General features: G+C 42.3%; 1 protein-coding gene across 1 annotated transcript in view; it reads left to right on the forward strand.

Moving 5' to 3' along the window:
- Positions 1-312: 312 nt before the first annotated feature.
- LOC149287985 (transcription factor Gibbin-like) overlaps positions 313-17,545 on the forward strand; it is a 33,918-nt gene continuing 16,685 nt past the window's right edge. Inside the window, exon 1 of the mRNA XM_089492310.1 lies at positions 313-379. Coding sequence (XP_089348436.1) covers positions 313-379 — 67 coding nt within the window. The remainder of the gene's footprint in view (positions 380-17,545) is intronic.

Below are 17,545 nucleotides of genomic sequence, written 5' to 3' on the forward strand. Positions count from 1 at the left end.
ACAACACACCGGGGGTTGAAATTTTGCATACACCGGGAGAAGCGGCGAGGAGGAAACCGACAGGAGGGGAGGTGCAGCCAAGCAGCACAGAGGGAGCACAGCAAGGGACACCTGGAGAGAGAAAGCCGGATACAGTGACAGCCACACCGAGAGAACCTGGCCCCTGAACAGGCGCGGATACCTAAAGCCGTGCCGCTGTGAGCCAGACAAGGCTGTACCGGGACTAGAGGCACATTTCCGGCATTAACCTCCCCCGAGGGAATAGCCAGTTACCGAGGCCCCGCGGACCCCCGGCCCCGGGATGATGTGACCATGCTGACCGTGAGTGGAGCCGGAGCAGCCATGAGTGGCCGAGAGCAGCAGGAGCCGGCGGGGAGCGGTCAGTGCTTTAGCTCAATGGAGAGAGCAGAGGGGGGAGCGGTCAGTGCGGGCGGGGGGTTACCGGGGTCGGTGTGTGCATCCTGGCATGGAGCCTGCGTGTGTAAACAGACACACACAGGACATCATTGGCGAGAAGGGGTGTCGGTGTGTGAGTATTAATAGGAATAATAAGAAGAAATGGGCTACGCGAGCATATTTAGGAGAGCCCCCATGGCTTTACTGATTTGCAAAACGTAGCCCCTTATATTCAGTGGGGGGTTTTTTGCCACTTAGATTTACACAATTACTGTAAATATATACACGGGGTTATTTGCTTTTTCCCGGGAGGACCAATTTGAGTCGGTCTCCTGTGCTCCGTATTTCTGTATACCCGGGAGACTGTCTCATTCAGTCGTTACGAGAAGATGTCTTAATGCACGGCGGCAGTGCCTTATTTCCTCTGAGCCCCCCTCTGATTCCCCATACTATACCTGTCTCTGTTTAATTCCAGTGTGTCTCTTGCTCTCCCCCCTCTCTTTATTTCTCCGAACCCCAGGTGACTGTCTCAGGAAGGTATCGACCAATCTGGTCTGCATGTGGTTAATACCTCTTTCCTCTCTCTGTATCTGCTTCTCACACCATCACTGTTTCACTGTCTTCCTCTGCTGCTTCTAGTTTTGTTCTATACCCTTTTATATAGGCCTTTGAACGTATATCACAGTGACTTCCCATCCATGCAGATCACTGTCATGTAGTCTTTGTACATTGCTACCTCTGTTATTGCATCTCTCCACGTAGACCTTTAACCTCCTATGTCTTCCCTCTATTATCTGCATCTTTGCTTACTAATGGCTGATTGCGGTCTTAAAGTTGCCTCTTTCCCTTTAGTTAAAATTCCCTCTTGCCCAAAGAGATCCTTATGTTTCTTTTATCCGTATTGTTTTCGTCGTGTAAATTAGAAAACAACCCAGTTGTGTGTCTTTCCCTCCCCCTTCTTCTCTAATTAAAAGATGCCATTATACCCTGATGGAGGTGGGAGGGGGGGGGGTCAGAGGACATATGTCCCAGCTCAGGTGACATTCATTGTCTGTGTCCTTCTAACTTCCTCTGTTTCCCAATCAGTTGGGTGCAGGAGGCTTAAAGGGAGGAGCTGTAGTGTGGGGCCCCTCTGAGTTTTCTGTGACACTGGCCCCTTTTTTTGTGTTAATACGCCTACGTGTGTACGACTATGGAAAATATTAGCATTGCTCCGGTAACGGGGAGAAAAATCTCATATTCCCCATGTAAGACTATCTAGATACGCTTCAGGTTTAGTAGTTTCTTTTTTTTCTCACTCGGCAGAATGCAAACAGATCTGAAACATTTAAATGTGTGTGTTTTTATATGTCACAGGCAAAAACAATGACACTCTGGGTTCTTGCAGCCAATCAGTACAAAGGGGAGGTGGCTGGGAGAATATCACACACATATATACATATTTACATACACACTGTCTGGAGCAGTCCGTGGTGGCACACACAGGAGATCAGGGCAGGTTGGAAGTAAGTGGATAATAGTGTATATAATGGTTTTGCAGTTACATAACCAATTCACATATATATAAATACATATATATATATATCACGTATTTACACATAATGTGTTTTGTTTTCAGGGTATATCTGTAAACTATTCTATAAGATATGCTAGTACCCACTTTCTGTATTTACGTATGTAAAAATCACATTAAATGCAGGTACTGTATTTTTTGCAAATATAACATTTTTTTGGGTGGTTGCAACGAAAAGGGCCTTACATATACTGCCTTTTTAAATTCCTGCTTATAACAAGTATATCATTTTTTAAAATTTTTGGCGTCTTCCAAAAATAATGGTTAAGACATATGGTGGAAGTGTTCTTATATCTTGCAATCCTTCCTTTCATTATTTGTGCTATAGCCATTAGTGTAGAGGTTTAGAGCCAACAGGTACTGTTTTTGTATGTATAGCAGGGTTCCTTGATTTAATCTTAAGCAACCACAGCGAGTGAAGGTTTTTCATTGTTTGTGAGCACTAAATTAACAATTTAACCCAGCTCAAGTTACCACTAGGAAACATTGCTCAACTGTGCGATGAATTGTCAGTTGCTCAAGGACTTGGTGTAGGGGGGGATCTCAGATCAGCGTGTCTGTGGACAGCTTAGAGCCTTTGGTAGTTCTATTAAGGAAACAATGTGAAATTGTCTGAAAGTAGTGGGGTTGGACCAATTCTGGAGAACGCTTTTGCGTCAAACTTGTATGGGGTTTATTATTATTTTTGTTTGTGTCGTCAAGAGAAAATGTTATTGCTCCAAAGATATTTAAATCGTAAATAAAAGACCAAAGATGTACATGCTTTAAAGAAATCGTTACATTTTAAGGTCATTATTAGGGAGGCGTGGATGAAATGTATGCAAAAGCCTGGGATATCTTTCAAAATATGCACACTTTTAACAGTTTGTGCATTGCAGTTTGGAATGCATGGTCTCTTCTTTTATCTACCCCTACTGTGCTTGAGCACCTAGATGTGCATGTATGCATCTGCCTGCTGTCTTCTGGAATGCTGCCTGACCATATCTCCTGCCTCTGGACCTATGACTGACTGGTCTATGGAGCATGCCTTTCTCACCCCCCTTCTCCAATTCCACATTCTTCTGCAAGTTAACTACCCCTTGACTAGCTTACTAATGCTTACTTTTCTTATTTTTCCATATGACTGTATCTTTTAGGTTGTCTTGCTCCTGTCCAACTGTCCCCACCCATTCTTCCTCCAGCCATTTCTTAGATTTTTTTTTTCTTCAGTCTGTGCCTCTTCCTCTGGCTTTTTGGCACTGCTAATGCTTTCACCTTCCATATATCTCCCCTGAGCTGCTCAGCCGTGACTCTGGCTTGGCCATTTTCTCTGCTTTGAGTTGCTGTCCCTTCTTGAATTTCATACTGCCTGCATATGAAGTGGTGCAGTAAGAAAAAGAATGCTTGGCGGCGTTTGTATATTTATCTCCATGTCTGGGACTTTCCACCCTGTAGGAAACCTTCCCACTAACAGCTTCATGTATGAAAAGTATCTGGCTTGTGGCTTTGACAGTGACACGTTTAAGATGTTAAATCGGCTATTAATAATACATTTTGTGTGCCTTGTTTTTAAAGAAGATATCAAACATTTTGCCCACCGTTAGAATATCTTTAGACTTGCATACATAATTGGTCTTTAACGTGGTTTTATAATGTTTATGTATGTGGCCAAGTGGGAGAGGAGGTTACAGGAACTGTTGTGGGTGGGACTGGACTGTTTTAGAAATAGCTGTCAATTGTGAACAACCAATTGGAGAACAAACTTCTGAACGTCATCATTTCCATTGGTTGGGGGCTGTGGGATGAAGGATTCTTAAAGCAACATCCTGCTGTACAAATCAAAAGTAGGCTTGAGTGGGAAGTTTACATTTCACTAGTCATACAGTAGGCAATCAAGATGATTATCTAGAATGTATATAGTTAAATGTATTTTATATTTAGACTCAATGTCTGAGTTCTTGATGTTTACACACACATATTGGATGATGTTTCTATAGCAACATCTATATATTCTGTCAAGGTAAATGTTCTTAAACATTTAGTTACGTTATTGTATGAGCTTTTCTCACAGCAAATAGGGGAAACGCACGTTTATGGTTGATTCTGAGGTCAACCAGTAAATCCAAATTTCTCTATACTTGATGTTGGTGGAAAAGCTGAGCATAATTCAGTATGAGTAAAAATAGTTGTAAGCAAATTCATGGTTCATGATGTGTTGGCAACCACTGTCGGTGCTTAGGTTTTGAAAGATCAGCAGGCCAGCATTTTCTCCGATTCTATTAGGTACATGTGCAGAGCCATGGAAGTGTACGCAAATGATGTGGTGGTGGTATCTGGACACTTTGCCTGTTGCTGTATTAATGACTTCTGCCAATGTGAACATCAAAGTACACATGTAGGCCTTCTAGGAGATAACCAGCATTGCTATACCTTGCAGATATAAATCATTGTAAAAACTCACTTTAGTGACGCATGCATTTCTGTATCTAAGTGAATCTGCTTTGTGAATCAGCTTGTCAATTGTAGTGCACGGCTGTGTTAACGTGTTACTGAGTTGTTTGTGGCTTAGTGTCTCTACTTACCTCATGCTTTTTGTTTTACTACAGGACCAGTAATTACTTTCATGTAACCAAAAATGCCTCATTAGAACACTAGTACTTAACCCCAGGGCACATTTTTTTGTGGTTTTTTTTTTTGCTTATTTAGCATGCCTGGAATGGAGAAACCCCAACTGTCGGGAAGCAGACGCTCCCAAAATAACATTCATGGCTTCTAGAAATTTCCACTGAATCATTACTTCATGAGTTGAGGAGAAGATTCAGCAAGCATGCAATAAAATGATCGTCACGGACACAATTTGATTTGTGTGAAATATCACAAATGTCATCCTGTCCAGAGCAGCCAGCAGTTAGCTGTACCACTTTTGTAGAACTAAAACTCCAAGCACACAAATTGTGTATGTGTGCAGCCTTAGGTGGGGGGAAAAAAGGCCACTTGTAGAAATATGGTAATGAAAACCAAACGTAATCTGTTCCCTGCATATAGGAGCCACCAACTGCAGCTGAGTCTTAGAATCTGAGAAGAAAAGACTTTTGAAAGTGTGTGTGTGTGTGTATATATATATATATATACATATATATACATATATATATACACGATCTATTGCCACTCTTCTGAATTTTCCTTTTCTGTACCTAATACTATAGATAATTGTTCCCAAATCCATAGTTTGGCAAGGTACACTTTGTCATGATATGATGGGCCCTGATAGGTGGTTGCCGTAGAAACTGAAAAAGGCTTCTTAAAAGTTCCTGTGTTTTTATGCGATTAAACATCAAGAGGAAAGAATGAAATGACAGATCTGCTAAGAATTATTTGTTTAACATGCTATAGAGCATGATTAATGTTCTGTGGGGAACAGCGTCAATGGTTCATATGCATGTATAGCTATTGCACTTACTATATCATTTAAAGAGAATTTCTCCCAATAGATTTGTTTTGCACTTTTCTATTAGGTTTTCGTCTTAAACTTCTATGCATTTTTTTCTGATGCTGTCCTCCGTAATGTTTAATATGTGGATGCGTGCTTGCACTTGTGTTTGACAATGCACAAAAGCTTTTTATATCAATTAAATATTCTATACATCATTTTTCAATTCAATGTTTTCTATTCATTTATTTTAGTCACTACATTTGTTTAAAAACATCCTTGCTGAACCAGATCGCAATATCATTCAGCTGTTTTTGCACTACACGGGCTACTTTATGAGATGCCCTTAAACCTATTAAGTAATTCACAAGACTATTGCCCTTGTACTACTATTCTATTTTATATTGACATTTTGTACAATAAATTATACGCAAGCAACAATGTTTATAGACTAAAATGAAACATTTTAAATGAACTATAATTTGATTATTTAGGTGTTGAGAAATCTTTACAGCCTGAAGACTGCATATTCTTCTGCATATCATGTGTTTAAAGAAAAAAAAAAGTTACCTTCCGTTGAAGAGATTAGATCCACATGCGTTTCTTTCCTTACCATTATAATCTGTGTGTGTGTTATCTGCACAAGAATGGTGAGGTGCCAGCTTAAGCTCTGTTATCAGATCGATGTTGGAGCCCTGTCGGATTTCTCCCCCCCCTCCCCTTGTGCCCTGGAGCCTGTGCTGGCGCTCCCCCACCCCCTCCCACTCTGCTGCAGCAAGGAGCGGTTGGGGGTCAGAGGAAAATATGTGGCAAGGACCTGACAGACAGCAGGCATAGGAGAGTAGGCCGCATCCCAGAGGAGAGGGGGGAGGATGGATGGAGAGGGGCTGTGTGTTCATGAATATCACAGTTTTGGGAAACGTGAGGGAGACGGGGTGCTCTGGGGTGATGTAGCAGGCAGATGACACCAGAAAACTAATAGGGACTGAGTGTCTGGGACATAGGGTGACTAATGGGTTGAGGTCCACAGCAAATGGATCATTTTCCTCGGATTGCTAAACAGTGTGTGTGTGTATAAAATATCTCATTGCACACCTATCCAGTAGTAAGGAGCGGTTTTCTCTCTGTGTGTCTCTCTCTAAAAATCATATACTTGCTATCTGTAGTGTTTAATACAGCGCTCTGGTTTCTATGGCATCTCTAAATATCCCTCATGTAACTATAAATACAATATTTTTTATATATATTATATATGTATAAATAGACTAGAACATGAATTAGAAAATATCTTAGAGGCAAGAATTGAAATATGGATCAGTTTCAGTAGTCTAGACAAATTTGTTGGTTAGTTGTGCTTAGTAGTATCTCATCTCACTGTATCCAGTAGTTCCTTGAAATTCCGAATTTTTTTTAGTTTTTTTGTTTCCCCATTTGGTTTAAAGGTAATTCCTTAAATTGATTCTCCGCTATGTGCACGTACAACTATAAAGGGACAATCTAGTGTCCCAAGGAGCCCCTGAAGAATGGATGCATACTTTCACATACATTCATTAAACCTACCAAAAAAAAAAAAATACTTTCCTTAAGAAGAAGCTGCAGCGAGCCCCCCTGCCCCTCAGTGGTCCGCTGTTTTGCTCTACTGAATGGCTGCTTGAAATCAATGGAAGCATTTTCCACGCATGCGCACAGGGTCTGATTACAAACCCCCCTTGGCGCTTACCGAGCTAGCGCTGCAGCTGAATGGCGGGAAGTATTTCACGTGTCACGAGCTGCTGAACACATACATCTCCTGCGCAGCATATACCTGGGGGCTTAGACTGTGGCATTCTGCAGAATCCATGCATTTACACGGGGGACGCTACCACACAGCTGACATATGCGTTGAAGTGCAGATGATGGCTGGAACGTCCCTTTCTATTTTAGTTTTTTGATGGCCACTGTACGTTTTACACAGCTAATATTCACTGCCTTCGTATATTGTAGAGCTTGGGAGCATTTCTTCCAGTTTTTGGCTGATTTTTTATGTGCATTCTCCAGCAAATTCTGCCATCGGTAGCCAATCCTGTCTAACAGGCTTCAGTGCCTAGATCGTGTATCGTGGTCCAGTGCGAATCTGCTTCGTATTGGCATGTACAGGCATATCTGCCCACATAGGCACTTCTTACTGGCCACATGGATTTCTTATTAAAATGATGCCCGTGTGAGCTTCTTTTTGTTGCTGTAGACGAAGGAGAGTTAAAGCTTTTAGAATGGATGTCCTTTTTACTGAGCGGTTCTATTGTGCGGACTCTTTGATGTACATCACAGTACAAGAGTGTGGAAATGTTTAAAGTGTTAATGTTCAGGACCAGGGTAGAGATGTTGATAAATGGAAAATTGCAGCCCTGCACACAGGAAGTCTCGCCTAGTCAGAGGAAGGCCATAGGATTGTTCTCTAAAGCATTGGGTAACCATGGAAACACCAGAACATACACTATAGAAAGCCTTCGGAGCAAAAGGAATTTAAATACTTTTTTTGAAGGCGCCATTTACTGAACCAGTAAATCATATAATTGTTAAACGATATGCGGGTGCCATGTAAGCTATTTCGTTAAGGGAGTAAAGTCTATTGTGATGGCTGAAACGAAAACAGATGGGGTTAAAACAATTATTTGCAAAGAACTGTTATGTATTGGATCGCAACATAAACAATGGGCAGTGTATGCGTCACCGAGAGCTACAAGCCCCGGAGAAACCTTTTGGACCCTGGGAGGTTAGGTGACAATACGCACAGCCTGACAGTTAAATTTAAGTTTTTTTTGTGATACGGACACATGGTCTATATATCTGATATAGTATTTAATATACTTGCAAAATATAATAACACTGTGTAATATATTAAAACTTCACTCACCTGTAATCAACTTTTACAAGCTGCCATACTACCAAATGTAACCTGTTTATCAGCTTGGGTTGTTACTTTGAGGTGGAAAAGAGGTTTTGCTCGAAGATTTAGAGGGTGAGTACACAAGAGACCAGCTTCATAGAAAGTTGTCACGGATTGGCTACTTCAACAGTCCAATCAATGGCAAAAATCATTAGACCATGGCGGACTAAAGAGCTGCAGTTTCTGCCTCATGTAAGTGTGTTTTTGTTTTTTTCTTTGTTTTTTTGTTGGAAGAATGAGTATTAAAGTGATCTTGTAAGCAACCCTAAGCTGTCAGTCTAAAATCATATTGACATCAGTCTGAGCTGCTTTTGAAATAAATGACTGATTTCTTAGATACTTATTATCCTGTTCTATTTGTTTACGTTTTGTTGTTGTACTATTTAGTGTTCTTTCTATAAATCTTTATAGTCCTAAATACATGCTTAGATGCATCAAAAACATCTTTAATGTGATAATCCAATGGTGGATCCCAGTGCTTGACGAATCAACAGCGCCGTGCTTTCCCTATTGTAATTGGGTTATATCAGAAGGGGTTAATGACGTAAAAAGTGCTACCTACAATTCACGATTCATTAAAACAAATATTTTAAAAATTGAGTATAGATAATATTACATGGCGCCTGTTTACCAAGTGCCTATTAGAGGTGGTTCAGATTGTTGTACCATTTGCACAGACTCTCTCCTAAAATATTGGGGTGCAGAAAGGAATAGATGGCAGCTAAAAGCCCATCTTTCTTTCTGTAAGATCTTAAAATGTGTATACAGTGCACTACAGCCTTCTGTCTATCTCATGCATACTTAAATTCCCTCATTGTGTGAAGCTCTGCTATTTCTGCTGGAAGACGGCTCTGCTTATCCACCACCCTCTCATCTTAACATCTGACACTTACCTTTTTTCCCAGCATTTCCCATTTCTTTGATGAACCCCTTTATGTACTTAAATGTTTAGATTTTATCACGTTTGTCTTATTTTCTTCCAGGATGCAGGCTGATGTTTTTAAATGTCCCTTGATAATTTTCTGCAGAGTGTCATTAGCACTTGTCTAATTGCACAGGTGACTGAATGAGCGAGTATATGTCTCATAGTTGACTGCATAGTGGGTGTTATAGTGTATGTCGGTCTAGGAGACTGTCAGTGGGGACTGGCTGAAGAAGGCACATGTGTTGAGCAGGCAGAGCCTCCCTTTTAGGGGGCTGGCCAGCTGTGTCCTACCACCTCCTCTTCCTTAGTCCCCCACCCCCCTATAGCTGCTGGTGTCCTGGCCTCCTCTCCCCTGGTTGTGCATGGAGGGAGAAGTAGCCAGCCGCATTCCTGGAGGCTGAGGGATGTGCAAAAAACCAGTGGAAAATTCCAGCCCTGCAGCCCGGGAGAGAGGGAGCGAGAGAGTATGGAGAGGAGGGGGAAGTAGGATTTGGACGCTGAAAAGAGATTGCTATTCCTCTCTCTCTCTCCCCCCATCTGTGCTCTGTGTTACATGCTGAGGGCTGGCACTGCCAGGTCCCCTGCCTGCTGCTAACTGCTGCTTCTCAAGCTCCTCTTTCTCCATCTCTCTCCCTCCCTCCCTGCTTTAATGTATCGATTTCCCTTTGTATTTCACCCCCCCCCCCCTTTTCCTGCTTGACAATCACGGCCCCTCATTCACTGTTGCAGTCCCTCCATAAGTATCCCAGTCGTCTACATCCCCTTTCTGCCTAGCAGTCTATTTTTTCTACCCCACTCCCAATTTCTGCCGTGCACTTCATTTTACTAAAGCTTTTTTGTATTATCCCTGGCTTGCTTGCCGTGTGGCCTTGCACATGCTGCGCCTGTCTTCCTTGCGTGATTTTCCTGTGTTTACTTTCCACCTCTCATTACCTATTTCCTTACCTGTTTCTCTTCTCATTGAATGTGCTTTTCTGGCTTTGGCCTTGTCTACCCTGCTTTTTTCCTTCTAACTTCCCTGGTTCTCTCTTCTCTTATGCTTTTCATTTCAGCTCTGCATTTTTTGATTTGTGTAGTTTTATCCCTTCCTGTGTTTTGTTCTGCTCTCTCCCCCCAGCTGTCTTTCCCTCTTTCTCATTCTGCTTTTCTTGCTCTTTTCTCTCATTGTGCTCCCTCTGCACTTTTCTCATTCGGCTTTCCCTACACTCAGCTCTTCTCAGTGCCGTGCTTGCTCTGTTTTTTTCAATCTTTTTCACGTTCTAGATTCCTCATCTGCCTTCCCCTTGCCCTTTTACTTATTCCTATGCTGTACATCTTTTGCTTTTTCTCCCTTACCAGTTGTCTTCTTCCCAAGGTCCTTGTGTCCACAACCCCATTTTTCCAGCATTGTTCTGCTCTTGTTTGCCTCTTTTCCCTTGATTAAAGCTCTACCTTTCCTTTTTTTTTTCCTTGGGTTTCCTCCTTGTACATCCAGTTTCACCATGTGTTGGCTCCTCACTGAAGGGTTTACGTGAAATTTACCAAGGAATTGGGTCTAAATGATACGCACGTTTTTAAGATCTTATTTAACGTAAAACATCACAGGATTCATCTTTATTCGCTCACATCGTTGTAGTTTAAATGTGTTTTGCTGCATTGCCTGAACAGAGATTTTGCCTTCTCATTCTCCCTTGCTGGTTTAAGCAGATGGTTACCATGTGGCTTTTTGCGCTCATGGGTGAAGCCTTTACTGGGAGGAAGTATTTATTTGAAATGCCTGCCCTGTAAACGGTACTAGGAAGGACAGGAAGAAGAAGATCTTTGTATCATCCCAAGCCTCTGTCTCCTGCCCTTAAGTCCCTACTATTTGAGGGGATACCTTTGCACAGATTGATTACTAAGCGCATTTTGTCTGTGTGTTTGCAGAGCAAAAACCATGTTAGTGTTTCTATGTATTTTTGTAGTAGAAAATGAAGCGATGTCCGTGGGCAGCCTTTACCCCCTGACTGGCAATCCTTTATATATTGTCCCCAGTGTTCATGGGTATTCCCCCTCCTTCTTCCCATGTCAGGTCCACACAATGCTGCTCCTGTGAGATGAGAGCAGCCTTGTGAAACGGGGAGCAGTGTCCTGCCAGGTGTGTGCAGATAGGAGGAGGGGGAGGAGCAGCCATGCCTGCAGCTGGGAAGGAATTCGGACCCCTTCTACTGTCACTTAACCCTTTACTAGCATGCACAAGCGTTACTTTAGAACTAGACACCCCTGTGTGCCATCAAAATGCTCAGGTGCGTTATGCCTTCTACTTTATAAACCAGTGCTTGCCAGAAGAGGGGAAGTCTAATGAAAAAATATTTTTCTTTGGGCCTTAATGTGATACTAGTAGTTATAAAATAAAATATTGTATACTATCCCCCCCCCCCCCCCCCCCGATGCACAGTGTCCAGTACTGAAAGTCAGTCTAATAATCTAAATTGGCCTGGGGGGGTTTACACTACCCCCTCCTCTTTAAATGCATGTGACTCTCCTCCAGTCAATTCCAGTGCTGCCTCCGGCGGATGCTGTGTCCGGTATAGACCCCAGTGCACATGAGTAAAGTTTCTCCATTGATTTTAATGCAATTACTTTCCTGCCACTGATTGACAACCAAGCAGCCGCAAAAAATTTCGTTTCGTGGAGGTAGAAAGAAGAATTTGCAGGATAGCTGGAAATTCTGTCATGTAAGTGCTTTAGTTTTCATAGATACACATCCATCTTTTAGTAAGGGTTCAGGATGTCGGTAAGTAATTTGAGCAGTTGTAAGGAGGGGTCTTAAAGAAACGTGGTGGTCTGAAAGAAAGAATTGATGAGGGGAAAATCCGCTTAAGGAGTGAACAGGCTGAAATAAAGAAGAGCATGAAATTGGATGAAGGGAAGAATAATCTTTTTGATGTTGGCTCCTCATCTGTGGACACCTGTTCACACCAGTAGTACTTATGTATTCTTCTCTAGTAGGGCTGTCAAACACATTAGATTGTCCCTTTAACTAACCCAGGAACTTGCAGATGAGTTGAATATTTCAGTTCTCCAGTATCGCTATGCAGTATAAAAGGCCAAGTCACCTCTTGTCCTTGCAAGAAAATGTATAATAGATACCAGAGAGCTGGAACTATAGGAACTATATTCCATAGGGTCCTATCTCAAATACCTAAAATAAAATTGGGTCTACAAAGGTGTGCAGGTGAACAATGCCTTTGAAATAATTTTGGCTAAACATATATATATATATTTTTTTAACCAGACACCTGACTAGCCAGTGTGAATTTAGCTGTGAAAATATGCCCCCAGTGGTTCTGTTTTGGATATTTCCTTGATATTTTAATGCTACTTCAGCTCCTTGCATCGGGAGCACAAGTGGCCCCCTCAAAACCCTTTTAGAGATAGAGCAACTTTGCAGGTATTCTTTATCAATAGATTAGGTCAATGTGAGAAGAAGTAATAATGTCAGTATGTGTGTAATGGAGCATATGGGCTTGTTTCATGGTTAAAGGGTCAGTTCCACTGACCAAACAATGATGTGTTTTAATGGGTTTAAGGTGTGGGATTCATACAGCTCTCCTCCCACCTCCATCCTCTGTTGATCCCTGTATTTTTTCTTTTCAGCAGAGGGTGAGGGGTTCTTAAAATAGCCTGTCTTTTGTTTTAATCCGGTTCAGACTGGTCATTGACCTGGCATGGCTACTAAACTGCTTCCTCCTCTAGCCTTGGTAAGTCTTATCACCTCAGCATGTTTATTTGGCTTTAAAGCTCCTTACCCCTCTCCCCCCTCCTCTTCTTCCTCCTCCCTCACACACCAAGATCACTAAGGGCATATGGTGTGGAATTTAAATCCCCATAGGGAGAACAGCAGTGTGACAGTGTAACCCTTTTCTTTCCAGACAGAAGATTCTGTAGAGTGTAGCTGTGTAACTAATTCCTTGCCAGGGAACCCTGTAGGCTGTGGCAGTGTAACCTTTTCTATTTCTCCCCCTCCTGTGAGCCTGTGTGGTTATTCCTGGTCTGTCTCAGATGTTGGAAAGAGGTGATAATGTCTTGGCGGATCTGCCTTCTCTCCTTCTGCTCTTCCTCTCCCATACTCGCCCCCCTTACCAAACATCTTTCTCCGCGCTCTGTTTATTCTCTCCTGTCTCATTCTGTCTTGCAATGCACCCCTACCCCAGTTTTCTTCTCACTTTTTTTCTCACCCACCTCTTTATTTCCATCAAGTTTCTTTCTTTCAGTGTTATTTTTATCGTTTTCCCTTGCCTCTCTTTCGAACTGCTGTTCAATATCTTACCATGCACCCCCCCCCCCGTTTGAGCGTCCCTGTTTATTCTCTCTTAGCTTGGGCATTGCTTCACATGTGTGTCTCTGCTGTCCCCCTCTCCCCAGGGCCATGGACCTGGAATCCCAGCTCTGCCCCGTCTGCTCCAGGCCCGATTAGATAGGGGTGGAGTGATGGCCATGTGGTGCTCGGGCAGAACAAGCAGGGTGTGATATTGCTTAGGCTTGTTTACAGGTTTGTTACATGTCCAGAACTTGTCAAACCTCCTGTCTAATTTGACATAGAACTTTTGCATAGGTTACATAAATATCTATGTGTAAGGAGTAAGTACGTGTTTATTTGTGCATAGGCACGTGGAGTTCTGTGAATGTGAGTTACATAAAGTATTGTGAGCTAGGGGGGATTCTCGTTGATTCAGAGAGCCCTGTGTGCATGGGGAGCCTTGGGGCAGATACCTTCACATTGCTAATTCATGACAGTACGACATAGATAATCGTGTGTTTCACTCTTTGTTCATGCAGATGTTAGAGATCCTAAAATTGCAGTTTTATGAAACGGTCTTGAAATTTTCCATGTTGAAAACAATTTTAAGACAGGATGCGTGTTTAGCTTAGACTAGTGATTGTCATTATAGCTGTGGTATAGGTATCAAGGTCTGTCACTTTATCTCTCGTTCTCTGTAAGGTCCTGTTATGGGGTAGTGATTTGTGAATTCTGTTGCTACGATGTTGCAGTTTATTTCTTGCCAGTACAGCTTTGAGAGGTGTGTTGTGAAGCTATATTGCTTCTCTCTCCTCCCTCTCTCCTTGGCCTTATCTTCCTGCCTCCTAATCTCTCTCTCCCTCTTTCCTCTGCCTCTCTCCCTCTTGGCTTTCCATAATTACAGGGTGGAACAGATGTCCCTGGATCTGTTTCAGATCCAACATCCATTAGAATAACCTTCAGCACCGTGTTCAGAGGAAGGAAAATTCTTCTTTGGTGTATGATATTCTGGTACTGAGTATGTTGTCCACAGTTGTTGTACAGGGTCAGGTGTGACCCTAATAATACACACTATAAAATGATGTGAGCGGTGCAAGGAGGAGTTGCATTAAAAATCTAAGGAAATCTCTATAGTGTGGAAAGTCAGCAGAATGCTGGGTTATACAGGGAGATGTTTTTTGGCAGCTCAACGAGATAATACTGCATGTTTTTATTATGGATCTTTCGTTTGTGTAGCAAGATCAGACCTTGGTAGTGTCTGGTTGCTTTATGGGTAGGCATAGAATGAAGTGTTTTTGTGTTTTCATCATGATTTTGGCCATTGACAGTAACTTAGTTCATAGGATCAAAAAGTGTCAGATTATTTATACATACATACATACATACATATATCATAGCTGCCAACAATAATTAAAGCACAGACAATCACAAGTAGGCACACATCAGAGTATAGATGTTCCCTTAGCTCAGTAGGGATTCCCTAATAGGCCTTTGGGACATCTTTTGACGTTTTTCAATACACTTATCTGTATGTATCGCGTATGAAAATAAAGTTAAGGAAAATTCCTTGGGCATATATAGGAGTGGGCTTTTCAAACATAGAATTTCCAGTGTCTGACAGAAATCCAATCCATGGTTCCTTCACCGGATCAGCCAAATGAGTATGTGCTTTCAGTGGAGACTGCAAGTCGTGCTAACTCCCCATGACATCCTCCTTCCACCTCCCAACTATTCCTTCCATGGAGGGGAAAGTGTGATGCAGAAGTGCATGCAGCCTGACCTGGCAGCCTTGTTGCGTTACTATAGTAGCCAGCGTGTGGGGGAGCAAAGAGACCACACTGTACTCGGTGTCTCTGCTTAATGTGGAGAGCTTCATCGGTCAAGTTTTACTAAAAGCTTAGAATCGGATAAATTTGCGGTACATTAAAATTAGGCAGGAGTGAAAAGCTTAAGCAGAAAGATAGTCTCATTGGCACCCCAACCAAAGGAGCGACCACCAACTGCCTGCCGTCTCTCACTGTGTCTTTAGGGAGGAATGGTGTTGCAAAAGGGTTATGGGAGAGAAAAAAAACTAACTCGCTCTCCACTCCCTCCGCAGGGCACAAAGCCACTACACCTTAACCCCAAACCTGTTCACCCCACAACCCAAAAACTGTATTTGGTGCAAACACCAAGTTCCCTTTAATTTAAAAAAAAAAATACATACAAGGCATTGTAAAATGAACGGGGGTAAAACACAGAAAACACAAATGAAGTCCTTGGTCCAAAAAAAATAGTTTTACATTTTTTATTCGCAGGTTCCCGTTCTCATAGGGATCTTCTTCCTTTGTCTTTAGGAGACGCCCGTTTGACGTCACCTGGCAGGAGAGCGTGTAGCCCAGGCACTTTACGGCACTCCTAATGAGTTGGTACCTGATACATTAATAACTGTGGGGTGGTCATGTCCCCATGTAACTACAAACATACAGTGTACACTGTAACACCCACTAGCTACCTGTCAGGTCATCCATTGTTATTTCTTGGGAGGCTTGGAAGGAGGGGGTTAAACAGGACTTAAGGTCACACTGTCCGCACACATCTTCATTTTGTGATTCTTTTGTGGAATCTTAACCATATTTCTCAAATTCTAGCTCTGTGTCACCCCTATGTGACCCAAGTTTCTGGTCCCCTCTAAGATTTTATGGCACTTATGACAGGACATCCTGAAGATGCCCTGCATGGGTGCTCTCCATGTTCCACTGGTTTTAAGATGGGATCCACCAGGTTTCCACAGAACATTTATGGCAGGATGTGTCCTAAGAAAGCTAGCTTTCTCCTCTTCATTCAAGATGACATGTTAACCCTTGATAGCAAGCTTTTAAGCTTTCTTTTCATTGCTGTAAAGCATGGTATCACCAGCCACATGCATAACACATTGGTAGCACTCCAATATTTAGTTCCTGCCTTTATTACTTTCCCAGTGGGTTAAACGTGGGGAAGTTCATTTTGAAAGTGGCATTCTGAGAGGAGATTTTGGTATTGGGCGATTCATTTCATAGGTTTGTGGTTGGTTTGGTTTAGGTGTGTATGTGTGACATGGTGGGAATTTAAACTCCACTTTGAGTTTAAAGCTGCATAAAAGAAGGCAAATGACCGAAAAGCATTTGAAACCCATTTAGGAAGATAAGATCACCTTGTGTATAGGTTCCATGCTTGTGTGGGGATGTGAATAGGCTTGCATTGCCACTGTTTGATAGATATAGCTGCTGTTCCATATAAATACATGAAGGTGGAAACAAGCCGAATACATTACTTCACAGAGATGCTGTCCCTCGTGATAGCTGGAGGAAGCTGAAACTGCCACTGTCCTTGCACTGCTTTGTGATAGAGCACTTTGCTTTTGTGCAGACTGCGTATTTACTGGTTGTCATGGTGATGAGTGTGTTCTGACCTTCTCTAATATATGTGGGGTTATTCTCGCCTGCCCCTGCCTGCTTTATCCACTTGCCACGCACCCCTTTTCTACAAAGTATCTTTACTCCTACACTTTTCTTGTTCTCACGTTTCGTCTCACATAGAGAATGTCTTTCCCTTACCTTTTTCGATACATAATTTCTGACTACACTTTTCTATCACCATCTGCTTTCCTTTTCAAAAATACATTTTTCCTCTACTTACCCTGGCACATAGTTTCCCTTATAACTCTGGGCTGCCCGGGACCCCTTTCTATTAACACCCACCTACCTTTTATGTTTATTATGTCCCTTTTACATGCCTCCTAACCTAAAGTGAAAATGGTTTGGTGCAGCCACATGGAAGCCAGTAGAGATAATAAGCTACCTGGACTCCAAATTTAAACATTCAATTACTCATTTAGAGCTCAACTTCCCAGGCTGGTCTATGGCTGAACTTTATGGTCCTGTCTCCGCTTATGCACCGCAAACTCGTTGACATGTAACCAAAGGTCATAGTTGATAGGCACAGATAGAGGCACAATATTGCTTATTTTGGGTCAGTGGCCCCAACTGGCGTTTTATTTTTCAGGAAACCTCTGATTCATTACTTGTGAATGCTGA

The sequence above is a fragment of the Sceloporus occidentalis genome, unplaced genomic scaffold, assembly GCF_023333645.1.
Source record: "Sceloporus occidentalis isolate IW3139 unplaced genomic scaffold, rSceOcc1.0.p SCAF_55, whole genome shotgun sequence".
NCBI lineage: Eukaryota > Metazoa > Chordata > Lepidosauria > Squamata > Phrynosomatidae > Sceloporus > Sceloporus occidentalis.